The sequence below is a fragment of the Tachyglossus aculeatus genome, chromosome 18 (assembly GCF_015852505.1).
Source record: "Tachyglossus aculeatus isolate mTacAcu1 chromosome 18, mTacAcu1.pri, whole genome shotgun sequence".
NCBI lineage: Eukaryota > Metazoa > Chordata > Mammalia > Monotremata > Tachyglossidae > Tachyglossus > Tachyglossus aculeatus.
The window spans coordinates 11,858,382-11,880,258 of NC_052083.1; the positions used below are offsets into that span (position 1 = coordinate 11,858,382).

General features: G+C 45.7%; 1 protein-coding gene across 3 annotated transcripts in view; it reads right to left on the minus strand.

Moving 5' to 3' along the window:
• Positions 1-17,333, minus strand: part of LANCL2 (LanC like 2) — a 59,285-nt gene extending 41,952 nt beyond the window's left edge. Inside the window, exons 1-2 of one of the 3 annotated variants that reach the window (XM_038760328.1) lie at positions 17,310-17,333; positions 7,304-7,552 (exon numbers count right to left, since the gene is read on the minus strand). In XM_038760328.1, the coding sequence (XP_038616256.1) occupies positions 7,304-7,492 (189 nt within the window). In that variant the 5' untranslated portion in view covers positions 7,493-7,552; positions 17,310-17,333. Of the gene's footprint in view, positions 1-7,303; positions 7,553-14,228; positions 14,248-17,073; positions 17,090-17,309 lie in introns of those variants that run through there. The other 2 variants (XM_038760329.1, XM_038760327.1) reach the window with 2 other exon arrangements.
• Between the last annotated feature and the right edge of the window lie 4,544 nt (positions 17,334-21,877).

The following is a 21,877-nucleotide window of genomic DNA, read 5'->3' on the forward strand; positions in this document are numbered from 1 at the left end:
CTCTACTCAGAACATTGAACTAAGCACTTGGGAGTGCCCAATAGGGTTAGCAGACATGATCCCTGCCCTCAAGCAGCATACAAACTGGGGAGGTGGGAGGTTGGGGGGCAAAACACTAAAATAAATTACAGGAAGGGAGAGGCGAGGGATGCCATTTTGAAGGTAACTCTTCCCTTAAAATAGTCAGATGCTGCAGCTCAGAGGGATTATGAGTCACCTGCTAGAACGCCCAAATGGAACTGTGCTCAAGTTTTATATTTGGTTTTGGTGACGCTGTGCTTTTGCCTAAGTTCCAGGCATTTTAAAATATGCCAAATGAAATTTTCAAGTTTTAGGAAATGTGCCAGACTCAGCGATCCCTTTCACCCAGAAAGTTCCTCATTAAACTGCAAACTCTCCGAGAACAGGGGCCGTGTTTTTTACTTCTGGTGAATGTCCTCATCCCTCTAGTACTCTATTTATAGTAGGTGTCCAGGAAATATAATGTTTGTCTCAATCAATGGTATTGTTTTGTCGTCTGTCTCCCCCTTCTAGACTGTGAGCCAATTGTTGGGTAGGGACCGTCTCTATATATTGCCAATTTGTACTTCCCAAGCGCTCTGCACACAGTCAGTGCTCAATAAATATGATTGAATGAATTTATTGAGAGCTTATTTTAATTGATTCAATTGTATTTACTGAGCGCTGACTGTGTGGAAAGCACTGTTCTAAGCTCTTCATTCATTCAATCGTATTTATTGAGCGCTTACTGTGTGCGGAGCACTGTACTAAGCGCTTGGGAAGTACAAGTCGGCAACATATAGAGACGGTCCCTACCCAACAGCGGGCTCACAGTCTAGAAGGGGGAGACAACAAAACATATTACCAAGATAAAATAGAATAGTAAATACGTACAAGTAAAATAAAGCTCCTGGGAGGGTGCGGTACAAGAGAATTAGCAGACGCGTTCTCTGCCTATAATGAGTTTACAGTCTAGAGGAGTGGGCGGAGTTAGGACTCGAACCCAGGTCCTTCTGCCCTTCCAGGCTTGGGATCTACCCCCTAGGCCATGTTGCTTCTCAGTCTCCTCCACTAGGACCATAAGCTCCTTACGGACAGGGATCATGCTTACCAACTCTATGTACTATATTCTCCCAAATGCTTAGTAAAGTGACTTTATGCCCAGTATTGTAACTTTCCAGCCTTCCTCCTCCTCAGTAACCACCACCACCAAGTGGCACCCACGTTCAGAGACCCGGGAGGGCAAAGCAAGACCCAATAAACGCTCAGTAAGCACCTCTGATTGATTAGAAGCAGCGTGGCTCAGTGGAAAGAGCCCAGGCTTTGGAGTCAGGGGTCATGGGTTCGAATCCCAGCTCTGCCAATTGTCAGCTGTGTGACTTTGGGCAAGTCACTTAACTTCTCTGTGCCTCAGTTCCCTCATCTGTAAAATGGGGATTAAGACTGTGAGCCCCCTGTGGGGCAACCTGATCTCCTTGTAACCTCCCCAGAGCTTAGAACAGTGCTTTGCACATAGTAAGCGCTTAATAAATGCCATTATTATTAATTGACTGCCACTCCTGCTAAAGGTGACCCAGACCCAATGTATGTAAAGCAACCTTGAACAAACTTCCTGTCCATCATCATCTTCATCACTATTCATAAGACCAACAACGATCCTGACCTCGAGGCCCTTATTCTAATGGAATCTAATTAGTTTAGATAAGATTACATTCCATTAGAATGAAATGAGTTGAGCTATCTAGGCCAAGAAGTGAAAAATCTCTATTTAAAGTGGGCTTGCTAATAAAGTTAAGCGTAAGCGTATTTTTGAAGCTGTGGAAAAATCCTTCTTTTCCCAAAAGATTGGGATTATCATCAAAATTATTTATTGCCACGTTTCCCGCGGTCCTCACTCCCCTCTTCTCTGCTACAGGGCGGCGGGCGTCCACCCCGCCCAACCCCGCTCCGAATGAGCGTGGCTCAGTGGAAAGAGCCCGGGCTTTGGAGTCCGAGGTCATGGGTTCGAATCCCAGCACCACCACAAGTCTGCTGTGCGACCTCGGGCAAGTCACTTAACTTCTCTGAGCCTCAGTTACCTCATCTGTAAAAATGGGGATTAAGACTGCGAGCCCCACATGGGACAACTTGATCACACTGCCAGCGCTTAGAACAGTGCTTTGCACATAGTAAGCGCTTAACAAATGCCATCATTATTATTATTATTATTAATGATGCGCAGGTGGCAGGCGCTGACAGCCCTCCTGACAATGCCCATCCACAACAGCGTGGCATAGTGGATAGAGCTCGGCCCTGGAAGTCAGAAGGTCATGGGTTCATTCATTCATTCAATCGCATTTATTGAGCGCTTACTGTGTGCAGAGCACCGTACTAAGCGCTTGGGAAGTCCAAGTTGGCAACATCTAGAGATGGTCCCTACCCAACAGCGGGCTCACAGTCTAGAAGGGGGAGACGGACAACAAAACATACTAACAAAATAAAATAAATAGAATAAATGTGTACAAATAAATTAAATGAATAGAGTAATAAATCCGTACAAACATATATACAGGTGCTGTGGGGAGGGGAAGGAGGTAAGGTGGGGGAGATGGGGAGGGGGAGAGGAAGGAGGAAGGAGGGTTCTAATCCCAGCTACGCCACTTGTCTGCTGTGTAACCTTGGGCAAGCCACTTAACTTCACTCTGCCTCAGTTTCATCATCTGCAAAACGGGGATTAATACCAATGATGATTTTTGTCAAGACTGTGATTAATAATAATAACGGCATTTATTAAGCACTTACTATGTGCAAAGCACTGTTCTAAGCGCTGGGGAGGTTACAAGGTGATCAGGTTGCCCCCCCCCCGGGGGGGGGCTTACAGTCTTAATCCCCATTTTACAGATGAGGGAACTGAGGCACAGAGAAGTTAAGTGACTTGCCCCAAGTCACACAGCTGGCAGTTGGCGGAGCAGGGATTTGAACCCATGACCTCTGACTCCACAGCCTGTGCTCTTTCCATTGAGCTACGCTGTACCTACTGTGTATCTGCTCTATTAAGACTGTGAGCCCCACGTGGGACAATCTGCTTACCTTGTGTCTACCCCAGTGCTTGGAACAGTGCTTGGCACAGAGTAAGTGCTTAACAAACACCATTACTATTATTATTATTAATAATAATAAATGCCATCATTATTATTATTATTACTATCTGGCCTCGGTCAGGCCGGTCGCTGCCTGTCACCCTGCGGGGAGCCGGGTAGAGAAGCAGCATGGCTCAGTGGAAACAGCCCGGGCTTTGGAGTCAGAGATCATGGGTTCAAATCCCGGCTCTTCCAATTGTCAGCTGTGTGACTTTGGGCTTCACTCCTCTGGGCCTCAGTTCCCTCATCTGCAAAATGGGAATGAAGACAGTGGCCCCCACCGTGGGACAATCTGATCACCTGGTAACTTCTCCAGTGCTTAGAACAGTGCTTGGGACATAGTAAGAGCTTAATAAATGCCATTATTATAATTATTATTACTGAATGGAGAAGCAGCGTGGCTCAGTGGAAAGAGCCCGGGCTTTGGAGTCAGAGGTCATGGGTTCAAATCCCGGCTCCGCCACTTGTCAGCTGTGTGACTTTGGGAAGTCACTTCACTGGGCCTCAGTTCCCTCATCTGCAAAATGGGGATGAAGACGGTGAGCCCCCCCGCCGTGGGGCAACCTGATCACCTTGTATAACTTCCCCAGCGTTTAGAACAGTGCTTGGCACATAGTAAGAGCTTAATAAATGCTATTATTATTATTATTATTATTATTATTATTAATGAATGGAGAAGCAGCATGGTTCAGTGGAAAGAGCCCGGGCTTTGGAGTCAGAGTTCATGGGTTCAAATCCCAGCTCCGCCACTTGTCAGCTGTGTGACTTTGGGCAAGTCACTTTACTTCTCTGTAAAATGGGGATGAAGACAGTGAGCCCCACCCCATAGGGCGACCTGATCACCTGGTAACTTCCCCAGTGCTTAGAACAGGGCTTTGTACATAGTAAGAAGGAGCCCGGGCTTTGGAGTCAGAGGTCATGGGTTCAAATCCCGGCTCCACCACTTGTCAGCTGTGTGACTTTGGGCAAGTCACTTCACTTCTCTGTAAAATGGGGATGAAGACGGTGAGACCCCCGTGGGGCAACCTAATCACCTTGTAACTTCCCCAGCGCTTAGAACAGTGCTTTGCACGTAGTAAGAGTTTAAGAAATGCTATTATTATTATTATTATTATTAATGAATGGAGAAGCAGCATGGCTCAGTGGAAAGAGCCCGGGCTTTGGAGTCAGAGGTCATGGGTTCAAATCCCTGCTCCGCCAATTGTCAGCTGTGTGACTTTGGGCAAGTCACTTCACTTCTCTGTAAAATGGGGATGAAGACGGTGAAAACGCTCCCCCCCCCCCCCAATGGGACTTAACTTCCCGAGCGCTTAGAACAGCGCTCGGCACATAGCATTATCACCGTCATTATCATTAGAGATGCAGCGTAGCTCAGTGGAAAGAGCCCGGGCTTCGGAGTCAGAGGTCATGGGTTCAAGTCTCTGCTCCGCCACTCGTCAGCTGTGCGACTTTGGGCAAGTCACTCATAATGATGGCATTTATTAAGCACTTGCTATGTGCAAAGCACTGTTCTAAGCGCTGGGGAGGTTACAAGGTGAACAGGTTGTCCCATGTGGGGCTCACATTCTTCATCCCCATTTTACAGATGAGGGAACTGAGGCTCGTAGAAGTTAAGTGACTTGCCCAAAGTCACACAGCTGCTAGACTGTGAGTCCCCCCTTCTAGACTGTGAGCCCACCGATGGGTAGGGACCGTCTCTATATGTTGCCAACTTGTGCTTCCTGAACGCTTAGAATAGTGCTCTGCACACAGTAAGCGTGCAATAAATATGATTGATTGATTGATTGATTCCCCCTTGTAGAGTGTGAGCCCACTGTTGGGTAGGGACTGTCTCTATATGTTGCCAACTTGTACTTCCCAAGTACTTAGTACAGTGCTCTGCACACAGTAAGCGCTCAATAAATACGATTGATTGATTGACAAGTAGCAGAGCCGGGATTTGAACTTCTCTGCTCTGGGCCTCGGTGACCTCATCTGTAAAATGGGGATGAAGATGGTGAGGCCCCCCCCCCCCCGCTCCGTGGGACAACCTGATCACCCTGTAACCTCCCCGGCGCTCGGGGCAAGCGCTTAATAAATGCCATATAGAAGCAGCGTCGCTCAGTGGAAAGAACTTGGGCTTTGGAGTCAGAGGTCATGGGTTCAAATCCCGGCTCTGCCAACTGTCAGCTGTGTGACTTTGGGCAAGTCACTTCACTTCTCTGGGCCTCGGTGCCCTCATCTGGAAAATGGGGATGAAAACTGTGAGCCCACCGTGGGCCAACCTGATCACCTTGTAACCTCCCCAGCGCTTAGGAAAGTGCTTTGCACATGGTAAGCGCTTAACAAATGCCATCATTATTATTACGAGAAGCAGCGTGGCTCACTGGAAAGAGCATGGGCTTTGGAGTCAGCGGTCATGGGTTCAAATCCTGGCTCCGCCAACTGTCAGCTGTGTGACTTTGGGCGAGTCACTTCACTTCTCTGGGCCTCAGTTCCCTCATCTGTAAAATGGGGATGAAAACTGCAAGCCCCCTGTGGGACAACCTGATCACCTTGTAACTTCCCCAGCGCTTAGGACGGTGCTTTGCACATGTTAAGTGCTTAACAAATGCCATCATTATTATTACAAGCAGCAGTGTGGCTCACTGGAAAGAGCCCGGGCTTTGGAGTCAGAGGTCATGGGTTCAAATCCCGGCTCCACCAACTGTCAGCTGTGTGACTTTGGGCAAGTCACTTCACTTCTCTGGGCCTCATCTGTACCTCATCTGGAAAATGGGGATGAAAACTGCGAGCCCCCTGTGGGCCAACCTGATCACCTTGTAACCTCCCCAAGCGCCCTCAGTTCCCTCATCTGTAAAATGGGGGTGAAGACTGTGAGCCCCCGTGGGCCAAGCTGATCACCTTGGAATCTCCCCAGCGCTTAGAACAGTACCTTGCAAGTCCAAGTTGGCAACATACAGAGACAGTCCCTACCCAACAGTGGGCTCACCGGGCACCCTCCGTGCATTCACTCACTCAACCCTATTCAATCAATCAATCAATCGTATTTATTGAGCGCTTCCTGTGTGCAGAGCACTGTACTGAGCGCTTGGGAAGTCCACGTTGGCAACATACAGAGACAGTCCCTACCCAACAGTGGGCTCACCGGGCACCCTCCGTGCATTCACTCACTCAACCCTATTCAATCAATCAATCAATCAATTGTATTTATTGAGCGCTTCCTGTGTGCAGAGCACTGTACTAAGCGCTTGGGAAGTCCAAGTTGGCAACACACAGAGACGGTCCCTACCCAACAGTGGGCTCACCGGGCACCCGCCGTGCATTCACTCACTCAACCCTATTCAATCAATCAATCAATCAATCGTATTTATTGAGTGCTTCCTGTGTGCAGAGCACTGCACTAAGCGCTTGGGAAGTCCAAGTTGGCAACATAGAAAGACGGTCCCTACCCAACAGTGGACTCACCGGGCACCCTCCGTGCATTCACTCACTCAACCCTATTCAATCAATCAATCAATCGTATGAGAAGCAGCGTGGCTCAGTGGAAAGTGCCCGGGCTTGAGAGTCAAAGGTCGTGGGTTCTGATCCCGGCTTTGCCACTTGTCAGCGGTGTGACTTTGGGCAAGTCACTTCACTTCTCTGGGCCTCAGTTACCTCATCTGTAAAATGGGGATGAAGACTGTGAACCCCACGTGGGACAACCTGATCACCTTGTATCCCCCCCCAGCGCTTAGAACAGTGCTTTGCACATAGTAAGCGCTTAACAAATGCCATCATTATTATTATTATTATTATTATTGAGCGCTTCCTGTGTGCAGAGCACTGTACTAAGCGCTTGGGAAGTCCAAGTTGGCAACATAGAGAGACAGGCCCTACCCAACAGTGGGCTCACCGGGCACCCTCCGTGCATTCACTCACTCAACCCTATTTAATCAATCAATCAATCGTATTTATTGAGCGCTTCCTGTGTGCAGAGCACTGTACTAAGCGCTTGGGAAGCCCAAGTGGGCAACAGATAGAGACGGTCCCAACAGTGGGCTCACAGTCTAGAAGGGGGAGACAGAGAACATAGTAAGCGCTATCGTTAGGATCCTTCTGGTCCCCCCCCCCCCCCACGGTTACCATGGCGACGGGCGGCGCGGGGATGCGTTGCCAGGAGACGGTGACGTCGCCGCCCCGCTCCGGGGGCCTCCATCACTCACCTTGCGGTCGCCGAGGAAGGGGAGGCCGGGGTCGTGGGGGTCCTGGGGGTCCTGGGGGGCGTCGTGGAGGGGGTGGGCGGCCTCGTAGTCGGGGAAGGGGTTGGGGAAGGAGCGGTCCTCCATGGCGGCGGCCGCCCCCGCCTCCCCGCCCAGCTGCAGCTTCAGCCTCTTCGACATGGTCTCGCCCATCGCCCCGCCCGCTACGGCGCCCCGCCGGGGACCACACTCCTCCGTCCCCGGCCCGCGATCCTAAAAAAAAAAAAACACACACCAATCAATCAATCAATCAATCAATCGTACTTATTGAGCGCTTACTGTGTGCAGAACACTATACTAAGCGCTTGGGAAGTCCAAGTTGGCAACAGAGAGAGACAGGCCCTACCCAACGGTGGGCTCACCGGGCACCCTCCGTGCATTCACTCTCTCAACCCTATTCAATCAATGAATCAATCAATCAATCAATCGTATTTATTGAGCGCCTACTGTGTGCGGGACACTGTACCAAGCGCTTGGGAAGTCCAAGTTGGCAACATAGAGAGACGGTCCCTACCCAACAGCAGGCTTACAGTCTAGAAGGGGGAGACAGAGAACAAAACCAAAGATATTAACAAAATAAAATAAATAGAATAAATATGTACAACTGAAATAGAGTATAACATTCACTGTACGGTTTATTGATTGATTGTAAATAACTCATTTCTTGATTGATCGCACCTCCCAAGCGCTCGGTACAGTGCTCTGCACACAGTAAGCACTCCATAAATACGATGGAATGAATGAATATTGAGCGCTTACTGGGTGTACGGTTTATTTATTGTAAATAATTCATTTCTTTATTGATTGCACCTCCCAAACGCTCGGTAATCAATCAATCAATCAATCGTATTTATTGAGCGCTTACTGTGTGCGGAGCACTGGACTAAGCACTTGGGAAGTCCAAATTGGCAACGTATAGAGACAGTCCCTACCCAACAGTGGGCTCCCCGGGCACCCTCCGTGCATTCACTCACTCAACCCTATTCAATCAACCAATCAATCAATCAATCGTATTTATTGAGCGATTACTGTGTGCGGAGCACTGCACTAAGCGCTTGGGAAGTCCAAGTTGGCAACATAGAGAGACAGTCCCTACCCAACAGCGGGCTCACGGTCTAGAAGGGGGAGACAGAGAACAAAACCAAACATATTAACAAAATAAAATAAATAGAATAAATACGTACAACTAAAATAGAGTAATAATATTCACTGTACGGTTTATTGATTTATTGTAAATAACATTTCTTTATTGATTGCACCTCCCAAGCACTCGGTACAGTGCTCTGCACACAGTAAGCGCTCAAGAACTACGATGGAATGAATGAATATTGAGCGCTTACTGGGTGTACAGTTTATTTATTATAAATAATTCATTTCTTTATTGATTGCACCTCCCAAACCCTCGGTAATCCATCAATCAATCGTATTTATTGAGCGCTTACTGTGTGCAAAACACTATACTAAGCCTTGGGAAGTCCAAGTTGGCAACAGAGAGAGACAGGCCCTACCCAACGGTGGGCTCACCGGGCACCCTCCGTGCATTCACTCACTCAACCCTATTCAATCAATCAATCAATCAATCGTATTTATTGAGCGCTTACTGTGTGCGCAGCACTGTACTAAGCGCTTGGGAAGTCCAAGTTGGCAACATAGAGAGACGGTCCCTACCCAACAGTGGGCTCACAGTCGAGAAGGGGGAGACAGAGAACAAAACCAAACATATTAACAAAATGAAATCAACAGAATAAATAGGCACAAATAAAATAATAAACAGAGTAATAATATTCACTGTACGGTTTATTGATTTATTGTAAATAACTCATTTCTTGAGCACTGGACTAAGCGCTTTGGAAGTCCAAGTTGGCAACATAGAGAGACGGTCCCTACCCAACAGTGGGCTCACAGTCGAGAAGGGGGAGACAGAGAACAAAACCAAACATATTAACAAAATAAAATAAATAGAATAAATGTGTACAACTAAAATAAATAAACAGAGTATAATATTCACCGTACGGTTTATTGATTTATTGTAAATAACTCATTTCTTGAGCACTGGACTAAGGGCTTGGGAAGTCCAAGTTGGCAACATAGAGAGACGGTCCCTACCCAACAGCGGGCTCACAGTCTAGAAGGGGGAGGCAGAGAACAAAACCAAACATATTAACAAAATAAAATAAATAGAATAAATATGTACAACTAAAATAAATAAATAAATAGAGTAATAATATTCACTGTACGGTTTATTGATTGATTGTAAATAACTCATTTCTTGATTGATTGCACCTCCCAAGCACTCGGTACAGTGCTCTGCACACTGTAAGTGCTCAAGAACTACGATGGAATGAATGAATATTGAGCGCTTACTGGGTGTACGGTTTATTTATTGTAAATAATTCATTTCTTTATTGATTGCACCTCCCAAACGCTCGGTAATCAATCAATCAATCGTATTTATTGAGCACTTACTGTGTGCGGAGCACTGGACTAAGCGCTTGGGAAGTCCAAGTTGGCAACATAGAGAGAGAGGCCCTACCCAACAGTGGGCTCACCGGGCACCCTCCGTGCATTCACTCACTCAACCCTATTCAATCAATCAATCAATCGTATTTACTGAGCGCCTACTGTGTGTGGAGCACTGGCCTAAGCACTTGGGAAGTCCAAGTCGGCAACATAGAGAGACAGTCCCTACCCAACAGTGGGCTCACAGTCGAGAAGGGGGAGACAGAGAACAAAACCAAACATATTAACAAAATAAAATAAATAGAATAAATACGTACAACTAAAATAGAGTAATACTATTCACTGTACGGTTTATTGATTTATTGTAAATAACATTTCTTTATTGATTGCACCTCCCAAGCACTCGGTACAGTGCTCTGCACACAGTATGCGCTCAAGAACTACGATGGAATGAATGACTATTGAGCGCTTACTGGGTGTACGGTTTATTTATTGTAAATAATTCATTTCTTTATTGATTGCACCTCCGAAACGCTCGGTAATCAATCAGTCAATCGTATTTATTGAGCGCTTACTGTGTGCAAAACACTATACTAAGCGCTTGGGAAGTCCAAGTTGGCAACAGAGAGAGACAGGCCCTACCCAACGGTGGGCTCACCGGGCACCCTCCGTGCATTCACTCACTCAACCCTATTCAATCAATCAATCAATCAATCAATCGTATTTATTGAGTGCCTACTGTGTGCGGAGCACTGGCCTAAGCGCTTGGGAAGTCCAAGTCGGCAACATAGAGAGACGGTCCCTACCCAACAGTGGGCTCACAGTCAAGAAGGGGGAGACAGAGAACAAAACCAAACATATTAACAAAATAAAATAAATAGAATAAATGTGTACAACTAAAATAAATAAACAGAGTATAGTATTCACCGTACGGTTTATTGATTTATTGTAAATAACTCATTTCTTGAGCACTGGACTAAGCGCTTTGGAAGTCCAAGTTGGCAACATAGAGAGACGGTCCCTACCCAACAGCGGGCTCACAGTCTAGAAGGGGGAGGCAGAGAACAAAACCAAACATATTAACAAAATAAAATAAATAGAATAAATATGTACAACTAAAATAAATAAATAAATAGAGTAATAATATTCACTGTACGGTTTATTGATTGATTGTAAATAACTCATTTCTTGATTGATTGCACCTCCCAAGCACTCGGTACAGTGCTCTGCACACTGTAAGTGCTCAAGAACTACGATGGAATGAATGAATATTGAGCGCTTACTGGGTGTACGGTTTATTTATTGTAAATAATTCATTTCTTTATTGATTGCACCTCCCAAACGCTCGGTAATCAATCAGTCAATCAATCAATCGTAGTTACTGAGTGCTTACTGTGTGCGGAGCACTGGACTAAGCGCTTGGGAAGTCCAAGTTGGCAACATGGAGAGACGGTCCCTACCCATCAGTGGGGTCACAGTCTAGAAGGGGGAGACAGACAACAAAACAAAACATTAACAAAATAAAATAAATAGAATAAATAGGTACAACTAAAATAAATAGAGTAATAATATTCACTGTACAGTTTATTGATTTATTGTAAATAACTCATTTCTTGATTGATGGCACCTCCCAAGCGCTCGGTACAGTGCTCTGCACACTGTAAGCGCTCAAGAACTACGATGGAATGAATGAATATTGAGTGCTTACTGGGTGTACGATTTATTTATTGTAAATAATTTATTTATTTATTCATTTATTTAACTTGTACATATCTATTCTATTTATTTTATTTTGTTAGTATGTTTGGTTTTGTTCTGTGTCTCCCCCTTTTAGACTGTGAGCCCACTGTTGGGTAGAGACCGTCTCTATATGTTGCCAACTTGTACTTCCCAAGCGCTTAGTACAGTGCTCTGCACACAGTAAGTGCTCAATAAATACGATTGATTGATTGCACCTCCCAAACTCTCCGTACAGTGCTCTGCACACTGTAAGCACTCAAGAAATACGATGGAATGAATGAATATTGAGCGCTTACTGTGTGTACGGTTTATTTATTGTAAATAATTCATTTATTGATTGCACCTCCCAAGCGCTCAGTACAGTGCTCTGCACACAGTAAGCGCTCAATAAATACGATGGAATGAATGAATATTGAGTGCTTACTGGGTGTATGGTTTATTTATTTATTGTAAATAATTCATTTATTTATTTATTGCACCTCCCAAGCGCTCAGTACAGTGCTCTGCACACAGTAAGTGCTCAATAAATATGATGGAATGTTGAGCGATTGTAAATACTTCATTTATTTATTTATTGCACCTCTTGAGCTCTCAGTACAGTGCTCTGCACACAGTAAGCCTCAATAAATACGATGAAATGAATGAATATTGAGCACTTACTGGGTGTACGGTTTATTTATCAATTGTAAATAATTCATTTATTTATTTATTGCTCTTCCCAAGTGCTCGGTACAGTGCTCTGCACATGGTAAGTGCTTAATAAATATGATGGAATGAATGAATATGGAGCGCTTACTGGGTGTACGGTTTATTTATTGTAAATAATTAATTTATTTATTGCACCTCCCAAGTGCTCAGTACAGTGCTCTGCACACAGTAAGCGCTCAATAAATACAATGGAATGACTGAATATTGAGTGCTTACTGTGTGTATGGTTTATTTATTGTAAATAATTCATTTATTTATTTATTGCACCCCCCAAACGCTCAGTACAGTGCTCTGCACATGGTAAGCGCTCAATAAATACGATGGAATGAATGAATATTGAGCGCTTACTGTGTGCAGAGTACTCACCCTGCTGCATGCACCGTTCATTCACTCAACCGTATTTATTGAGCACTTACTGTGTGCAGAGCATTCACATGCATTCACTCAACCGTATTTATTGAGCGCTTACTGTGTGCAGAGCACTCACCGTGCTGCATGCACCGTTCATTCACTCAACCGTATTTATTGAGCGCTTACTGTGTGCAGAGCACTCACCCTGCTGCATGTACCGTGCATGCATTCATTCACTCAACCCTATTTATTGAGCGCTTACTGTGCGTAGAGTACTCACCCTGCTGCATGTTCATACGTGCATTTATTCACTCAACCATATTTATTAACTTGTACTTCCCAAGCGCTTAGTACAGTGCTCTGCACACAGTAAGCGCTCAATAAATACGATTGATGATGACTGAGTGCTTGCTGTGTGCACAGCACTGCACACGGCAGTGTGCAGCAGCGTGGCTCAGTGGAAAAGAGCCCGGGCTTTGGAGTCAGAGGTCATGGGTTCAAATCCTGACTCCGCCAATTGTCAGCTGGGTGACTTTGGGCAAGTCACTTCACTTCTCGGGGCCTCAGCTACCTCATCTGTAAAATGGGGATGAAGACTGTAAGCCCCCGTGGGACAACCTGATCACCTTGTAACCTCCCTACCACGTGGAACAGCGCTTTGAGTGTAGTAAGCGCTTAACAAATACCATCATTATTATTATTATTATTCTGCAGCATGTTCGGCATCTTGCAGAATGCACCGTGCATCATTCATTCAATCGTATTTATTGAGTGCTTACTGTGTGCAGAGCACTGTACTGAGCGCTTGTGTGGGTAGGGACCGTCTCTATATGTTGCCAACTTCTACTTTCCAAGCGCTTAGTCCAGTGCTCTGAACACAGTAAGCGCTCAATAAATACAATGAAATGAATGCACTCAAGCGCAACATGCCCTTGCAGCGTTTGTGCATCAGTGAATCAATCAATCAATCAATCGCATTTATTGAGCACTTACTGTATGCAGAGCACTGTACTAAGCGCTTGGGAAGTACAAGTTGGTAACATATAGAGACAGTCCCTACCCAACAGTGGGCTCACAGTCTAAAAGGGGGGGAGAAGCAGCGTGGCTCGCTGGAAAGAGCCCGGGCTTAGGAGTCAGAGGTCATGGGTTCGAATCCCGGCTCCCCCACATGTCTGCTGTGTGACTTTGGGCAAGTCGCTTCACTTCTCTGAGCCTCAGTTCCCTCATCTGTAAAATGGGGACCAAGACTGTGGGCCCCACGTGAGACAACCTGATCACCTTGTATTCCTTCCTCTCTCCCCCCTGGCACATAGAACAGTGCTTTGCACATAGTAAGCACTTAACAAATGCCATCATTATTATCTTGCAACTGCACCATGCAGCATGTTCATGTGTCTTGCAGCATGCACCGTGCAGCATGTTTGTGCATCTTGCAGCATGCACCGTGCATCTTAGTAATAATAATAATAATAATAATAATGACATTTATTAAGCGCTTACTATGTGCAAAGCACTGTTCTGAGCGCTGGGGAGGTTACAAAGTGATCAGGTTGTCCCACGGGGGGCTCACAGTCTTCATCCCCATTTTACAGATGAGGGAACTGAGGCCCATAGAAGTGAAGTGACTTACCCAAAGTCCCACAGCTGACAATTGGCGGAGCCGGGATTTGAACCCATGACCCCTGACTCCAAAGCCTGCGCTCTTTCCACTGAGCCACGCTGCTTCTCTTCTCCTAGTAGAATGCCAAGCGCTTGGCACAGTGCTCTGCACACAGTAAGCGCTCAATAAATACGATCCAATGAAAATAATGCACGGTGCAACATGCCCGTGCATCTTAGCATAGTGCCAAGCGCTTAGTACAGTGCCCTGCACACAGTAAGCGCTCAATACGACCCAATGAAAAGCATGCACCGTGCAACATGCCCGTGCATCGTAGTACAGTGCCAAGCGTTTAGTATAGTGCTCTGCACACAGCAAGCGCTCAATAAATACGATCGAATGAAAAGCATGCACCGTGCAACATGCCCGTGCATCTTAGCAGTGCCAAGCGCTTAGTACAGTGCTCTGCACACAGTAAGCGCTCAATACGACCCAATGAAAAGCATGCACCGTGCCACATGCCCGTGCATTTTAGTAGAATGCCAAATGCTTAGCACAGTGCTCTGCACACAGTAAGCGCTCAATAAATACGATCCAATGAAAATCAGGCACCGTGCATCTTAGTAGAATGCCAAGCGCTTAGTACAGTGCTCTGCCCACAGTAAGCGCTCAATAAATGCGGTCCAATGAAAATCAGGCCCGTGCATCTTAGTAGAATGCCAAGCGCTTAGTACAGTGCTCTGCACACAGTAAGCGCTCAATAAATGCGATCCAATGAAAATCAGGCACCGTGCATCTTAGTAGAATGCCAAGCGCTTAATACAGTGCTCTGCCCACCTTAAGCGCTCAATAAATACAATCCAATGAAAACCAGGCACCGTGCATCTTAGTAGAATGCCAAGCGCTTAGTACAGTGCTCTGCCCACAGTAAGCGCTCAATAAATACAATCCAATGAAAACCAGGCACCGTGCATCTTAGTAGAATGCCAAGCGCTTAGTACAGTGCTCTGCCCACAGTAAGCGCTCAATAAATACGATCCAATGAAAATCAGGCCCCGTGCATCTTAGTAGAATGCCAAGCGCTGAGTCCAGTGCTCTGCCCACAGTAAGCGCTCAATAAATGCGATCCAATGAAAATCAGGCACCGTGCATCTTAGTAGAATGCCAGGCGCTTAGTACAGTGCTCTGCCCACAGTAAGCGCTCAATAAATGCGATCCAATGAAAATCAGGCACCGTGCATCTTAGTAGAATGCCAAGCGCTGAGTCCAGTGCTCTGCGCACATTAAGCGCTCAATAAATACGATCCAATGAAAATCAGGCACCGTGCATCTTAGTAGAATGCCAAGCGCTTAGTACAGTGCTCTGTCCACAGTAAGCGCTCAATAAATACGATCCAATGAAAATCAGGCCCGTGCATCTTAGTAGAATGCCAAGCGCTTAGTACAGTGCTCTGCCCTCAGTAAGCGCTCACTAAATACGATCCAATGAAAATCAGGCACCGTGCATCTTAGTAGAATGCCAAGCGCTTAGTACAGTGCTCCGCACACAGCAAGCGCTCAATAAATACGATCCAATGAAAATCATGCTCGGTGCAACATGCCCGTGCATCTCACTACAGTGCCAAGCGCTTAGTACAGTGCTCTGCACACAGTAATTGCTCTATACGACCCAATGAAAATCATGCACCGTGCGTCTTAGCACAGTGCCAAGCGCTTAGTACAGTGCTCTGCCCACAGTAAGCGCTCAATAAATACGATCCAATGAAAATCAGGCACCGTGCACCTTAGTAGAATGCCAAGCGCTTAGTACAGTGCTCTGCACACAGTAAGCGCTCAAAACGACCTAATGAAAATCATGCACCGTGCAACATGCCCGTGCATCTTAGCACAGTGCCAAGCGCTTAGTACAGTGCTCTGCCCACATTAAGCGCTCAATAAATACGATCCAATGAAAATCAGGCACCGTGCATCTTAGTAGAATGCCAAGCGCTTAGTACAGTGCTCTGCCCACAGTAAGCTCTCAATAAATACGATCCAATGAAAATCATGCTCGGTGCAACATGCCCGTGCATCTTAGTAGAATGCCAAGCGCTTAGTTCAGTGCTCTGCCAACAGTAAGCGCTCAATAAATACAATCCAATGAAAATCAGGCACCGTGCATCTTAGTAGCATGCCAAGCGCTTAGTGCAGTGCTCTGCCCACAGTAAGCGCTCAATAAATGCGATCCAATGATAATCAGGCACCGTGCATCTTAGTAGAATGCCAAGCGCTTAGTACAGTGCTCTGCCCACAGTAAGCGCTCAATAAATGCGATCCAATGAAAATGAGGCACCGTGCATCTTAGTAGCATGCCAAGCGCTTAGTACAGTGCTCTGCACACAGTAAGCGCTCAATAAATGCGATCCAATGAAAATCAGGCACCGTGCATCTTAGTAGAATGCCAAGCGCTTAACACAGTGCTCTGCACACAGTAAGCGCTCAATAAATACGATCCAATGAAAATCAGGCACCGTGCATCTTAGTAGAATGCCAAGCGCTCAGTTCAGTGCTCTGCCCACTGTAAGCGCTCAATAAATACGATCCAATGAAAATCAGGCCCGTGCATCTTAGTAGAATGCCAAGCGCTGAGTCCAGTGCTCTGCCCACAGTAAGCGCTCAATAAATACGATCCAATGAAAATCAGGCATCGTGCATCTTAGTAGAATGCCAAGCGCTTAGTACAGTGCTCTGCACACAGTAAGCGCTCAAAACGATTGGAGGGATGAAAATCGTGCAGCGGTGCAGCACGGCCGTGCATCTTTCATCCTGCAGCTTGCATCAGGCAGCTCCTCCATCCGTCCCTCCCTCCCTCCCTCCCGGCCCCAACTTTGCCAACCGCAGCCGTGGCTCCTCCGATGTTTCTTCCTCCTGCCGTGCAGCGCTTAGTGTGGGAGAGGACACACATTCCCCCCCCCCCCCCCCCGACATTGTGTGTGCAGCCCCAGGACCCTCCCTCCATCCCTCCATCCCTCCTCCATCCCTCCTCCATCCCTCTATCCCTCCTCCATCCCTCCATCCCCCCGCTCTGGACCTCAAAGCGGAGGCAGCTCCTGGAAAAAGCGACACACTCACCTCCCAACCGGGATGCAAAATGCACTACGGTTCATTCATTCGTTCAGTCGTCTCTATGGAGCGCTCACTATGTGCACAGCACTGCGCTCAGCGCTGTAACAATCAACAGAAACATTCCCTTCCCACAAGGAGCTTACGGGCCGAGGGGGGGGGGGGGCGGTAGGGGGGAGACAGACGTTAATAGCAATAAATACATTTATAAGGTTGCAACACTCCTGGTCAATTCGTGGTGCCTTTCATTCATTTATTCATTCTGATTGACCAATTACTGTGCAGAGCACTGTACTAAGCGCTTGGAAAGTACAATTAGGCAACAGGGACGATCCCCACCCAACAACCGGCTCACAGTCTAGATGGGGGGGGACAGACATCAAAACAAGTAGACAGGCATCAATGCCATCAAAAGAGATAATAATAATAATAATAATAATAATAGCATTTATTAAGCGCTTACAATGTGCACAGCACTGTTCTGAGCACAGGAGAGGTTACAAGGGCCTTCCCAGACTGAGCCCCTTCATCATCATCAATCATCATCAATCGTATTTATTGAGCGCTTACTATGTGCAGAGCACTGTACTAAGCGCTTGGGAAGTACAAATTGGCAACGTATAGAGACAGTCCCTACCCAACAGTGGGCTCACAGTCTAAAAGCCCCTTCCTTCCCCTCCCCCTCGTCCCCCTCTCCATCCCCCCCATCTTACCTCTTTCCCTTCCCCACAGCATCTGTATATATGTATATATGTTTTTACATATTTATTACTCTATTTATTTTACTTGTACATATCTATTCTATTTATTTTATTTTGTTAATATGTTTGGTTTTATTCTCTGTCTCCCCCTTTTAGACAGTGAGCCCACTGTTGGGTAGGGACTGTCTCTATCTGTTGCCAACTTGTACTTCCCAAGCGCTTAGTACAGTGCTCTGCACACAGTAAGTGCTCAATAAATACGATTGATTGATTGATTGATTGATCAGGTTGTCCCCCTGGGGGCTCACAGTCTTAATCCCCATTTTCCAGATGAGGTAACCGAGGCACCGAGAAGTTAAGTGATTTGCCCAAAGTCACACAGCTGACAAGTGGCGGAGTTGGGATTTGAACCCATGACCTCTGACTCCAAAGCCCGGGCTCTTTCCACTGAGCCACGCTGCTTCGTATACATATCTATTCTATTTATTTTATCTTGTTAATATGTTTGGTTTTGTTCTCTGTCTCCCCCTTCTAGACTGTGAGCCCACTGTTGGGTAGGGACGGTCTCTATATGGTGCCAACTTGTACTTCCCAAGCGCTTAGTACAGTGCTCTGCACACAGTAAGCGCTCAATAAATACGATTGATTGATTGATATCATTAAAAAGAATAAATAGAGTAATAAATATGTACAAATATACACAAGTGCTGTATGGTTGGGGATGGGGGAATCTCTCTCCCGACCGGGAGTTCAATTCAATTTGCTTGTATCGATCTCAGCGCTTAGTACAGTGCTTGGCACGGTGTAAGCACTAAACAAATACCACAATTACTATTGTTAACTCACAGACTCTGATTCATGGCACCATTGCGATGATGACCTCCTCACTCAGCTCCCAATGTGGTCACTGATATTCAGCTTTCATTTGTGCTCCAGCTAGGGGATGCATGTAGTAATAATAATATCAAAGATGGCATTTCATTCATTCATTCAATCGTATTTACTGAGCGCTTACTGTGTGCAGAGCACTGTACTAAGCGCTTGGGAAGTAGCGCTTACTATGCGCCAAGCACAGGGTGGGGGGATACAAGGTGATCAGGTTGCCCCATGTGGGGCTCACAGTCTTAATCCCCATTTTACAGACGAGGGAACTGAGGCACAGAGAAGTTAAGTGATTTGCCCAAAGTCACACAGCTGACAAGTGGCAGAGCTGGGATTCGAACCCATGACCTCTGACTCCCAAGCCCGGGCTCTTTCCACTGAGCCACACTGCTTCTCTTACAGTAAGCACTCAATAAATACAGTTTAATGAATGGATATTACCATTATTATAATTATTATTACTTAGCTCTATGAGGTCGAACCAGGATTTCTGAGTCTAGGGCCCTCTCAACTGGCTCCAGACGGGGAGGTGGGATCTGCACCTTGACGGGACAGAGATCAGGTTTGCAGGTGAAAGGTGACTGCATAGGTTGGTGGAAATTTGGCCCCAGGAAAGAAAAGAACCTGCTTGTTTTTTTCAGATGGATAAGTCTAAACCCAAAGCCACAACCTAAGGACACAGCTCAATTGATTATCGCTAATTACACAGCCAGCTCTCTGGAGACACCAAGCTGCAGGTGAACACAATAAATCTCCCTTCCAAGGAACTAGGGTTTTTAATTGGATTACTCCAAGTTTCTGAAATTCGCAATTTACTTAATTTCACTTTGGAAAAATCAATTTAATACTGACAGTTTCTGTACATGAAGTGAAATAAGTTAGTAATAGAGGCTTGCACCATTCAATTTATAGGAACTTGGCCTGGGCAAAAATCAAATAAGATGACACCTCTTGTGTGGGGAGTGTTCAGGGAAAGAGGCAGATCAAGTTGAATGAAATTGGGCACAATAATTCTTTAAGTTAAAGAGCTGTGTAACTTTTGCATTCCTCATACAGTAGCTACGTTTCCATAATCAAGACTGAGTAGACTTCAGCAGCAAACTGACAGATTAGTTGTAAACACAGCCCAATTGAGCTGAATTCCTTTAATGACTTAGCATGTAAGATAGGCCAGTTAGATTTACCAAGAAAGGGGCCCTTGGTAACTTCGGATGGAGAGGTATCAATGGAGTGAAGAAGGCAGAAAGCAGATTGCAAAGGGTGTAAACAGAAACAGCGTGGCTCAGTGGAAAGAGTACGGGTTTGGGAGTCAGAGGTCGTGGGTTCTAATCCCCGCTCTGCTGCTTGTCAGCTGTGTGACTTTGGGCAAGTCACTTAACTTCTCTGGGCTTCAGTTACCTCATCTATAAAATGGGGATTAAGACTGTGAGCCCCATTTGGGACAACCTAATATCCCCCCCAGTGCTTAGAACAGTGCTTTACATGTAGTAGGTGCTTAACAAATACCATCCTGATTATCATCATCAATTGTATTTATTGAGCACTTACTATGTGCAGAGCACTTTACTAAGTGCTTGGGAAGTACAAATTGGCAACATATAGAGACAGTCCCTACCCAACAGTGGGCTCACAGTCTAAAAGGTGATTATTATAAAGGGTCAGTGAAGTTTTGGCTCTTCTGTCTACTTTGTGTTTTCTGTCTGTCCTAGAAAATAATGGAACTTGTCTTCCCCCTCCTTTCAGCCTTCTTTCTATTCTTTCTCCATTCACCAAGAGCTAGTACACTCTCTGCACAAGATAAGCACTAACTAGATACCATTTTTAAGAAGTCTTTCTCCAGCTGACTCCTGGAGTAAATGCCTCTACTTCAGGAATTTAAAATGACAGCTTTCCCACTGGCCTGGCTATTTTAAAGATCATCTTTCTGTTTAAGAAAGTTTTGAAGGGAATGAGAATTTGAAGAGCATGTACTTTCCCTAGGATAATCACCTAGGGTTCACAGGTAAGGCTAAATAAACACTGTCCAGACATTGCATAAGGTTTGTTCCAGAGGGAGTCTCCAACAGATCAGTGTGTTGTTATGATTAACCATCTCAATCTGTTTAATGGAAGCAGGGGATCCCCACCATTCCCTTAATCCAGGTATTTAGTAGCAGTAGTATGCTTGTATCAGGTCTAGACCAGATGAACAGCTTTTTCTTAAATCAATTTTTCAACAGAAAATTATGTTTTAATCTCAATGCCTCATAGACTCTAATTGCCACTTACTACCTAATTAACAAGATTTCTGTTCACTATAGGATGAGGTGGGGATATGAAGAGCGAGGGAGGCCAAGAGGTTAGGGTTAGAAGGATGAGAGAGGAAGGAAAGAAAGAGGAGGGGAAGATGGAAGGGATAAAGGAGAAAAGAAGGAAGGAGGGGAAGTGAGGAGGACTCTGCTGAAGTTTATTACATCAATCAGTTTTTAGTAAGAGCCAGGTGATTTTTCAAACATCCAGCTGAGGGTCCTGTTAGAGGTGATTAAGGAGTTGTAGGGGAGGAAAGGAGAAAACTACATTTCCCAATTGGCCAAGAGGTGCTTTACTAAATTTCACAACAGAAAGGGGCTGCTCTGGTTAGATTCAAACTCCCAGATTTCTCGTGGAAGGGAGGAGCTAAGGACTAAGGCTCCTTGGATTTGGACTTGACTGAGGCATCCTATCTTCTGTTCTCCTTCTCCTGGAACCAAGCTCTTCATGGAAAGACAATCATAAAATCATCTAATCACTACTCAGAGGAAAGGTAGGCTAGAGAATACTGTTTTATGGTTCTTAATCAGCTCTTGTGGAAAAAATTAATCCAACTGGTAAGAGGTGGATTTGCTGATTTTTATGGTGCGTGGCTTTGGGGTTTTATGGTTTAAATTGAAACTTCCTGTCATTCCTTTTTGAGTAAATTATTCTGGTCAAAGAATTATCTGCAGGATATTTTGTTTGGAAATATTCTCAGACCTA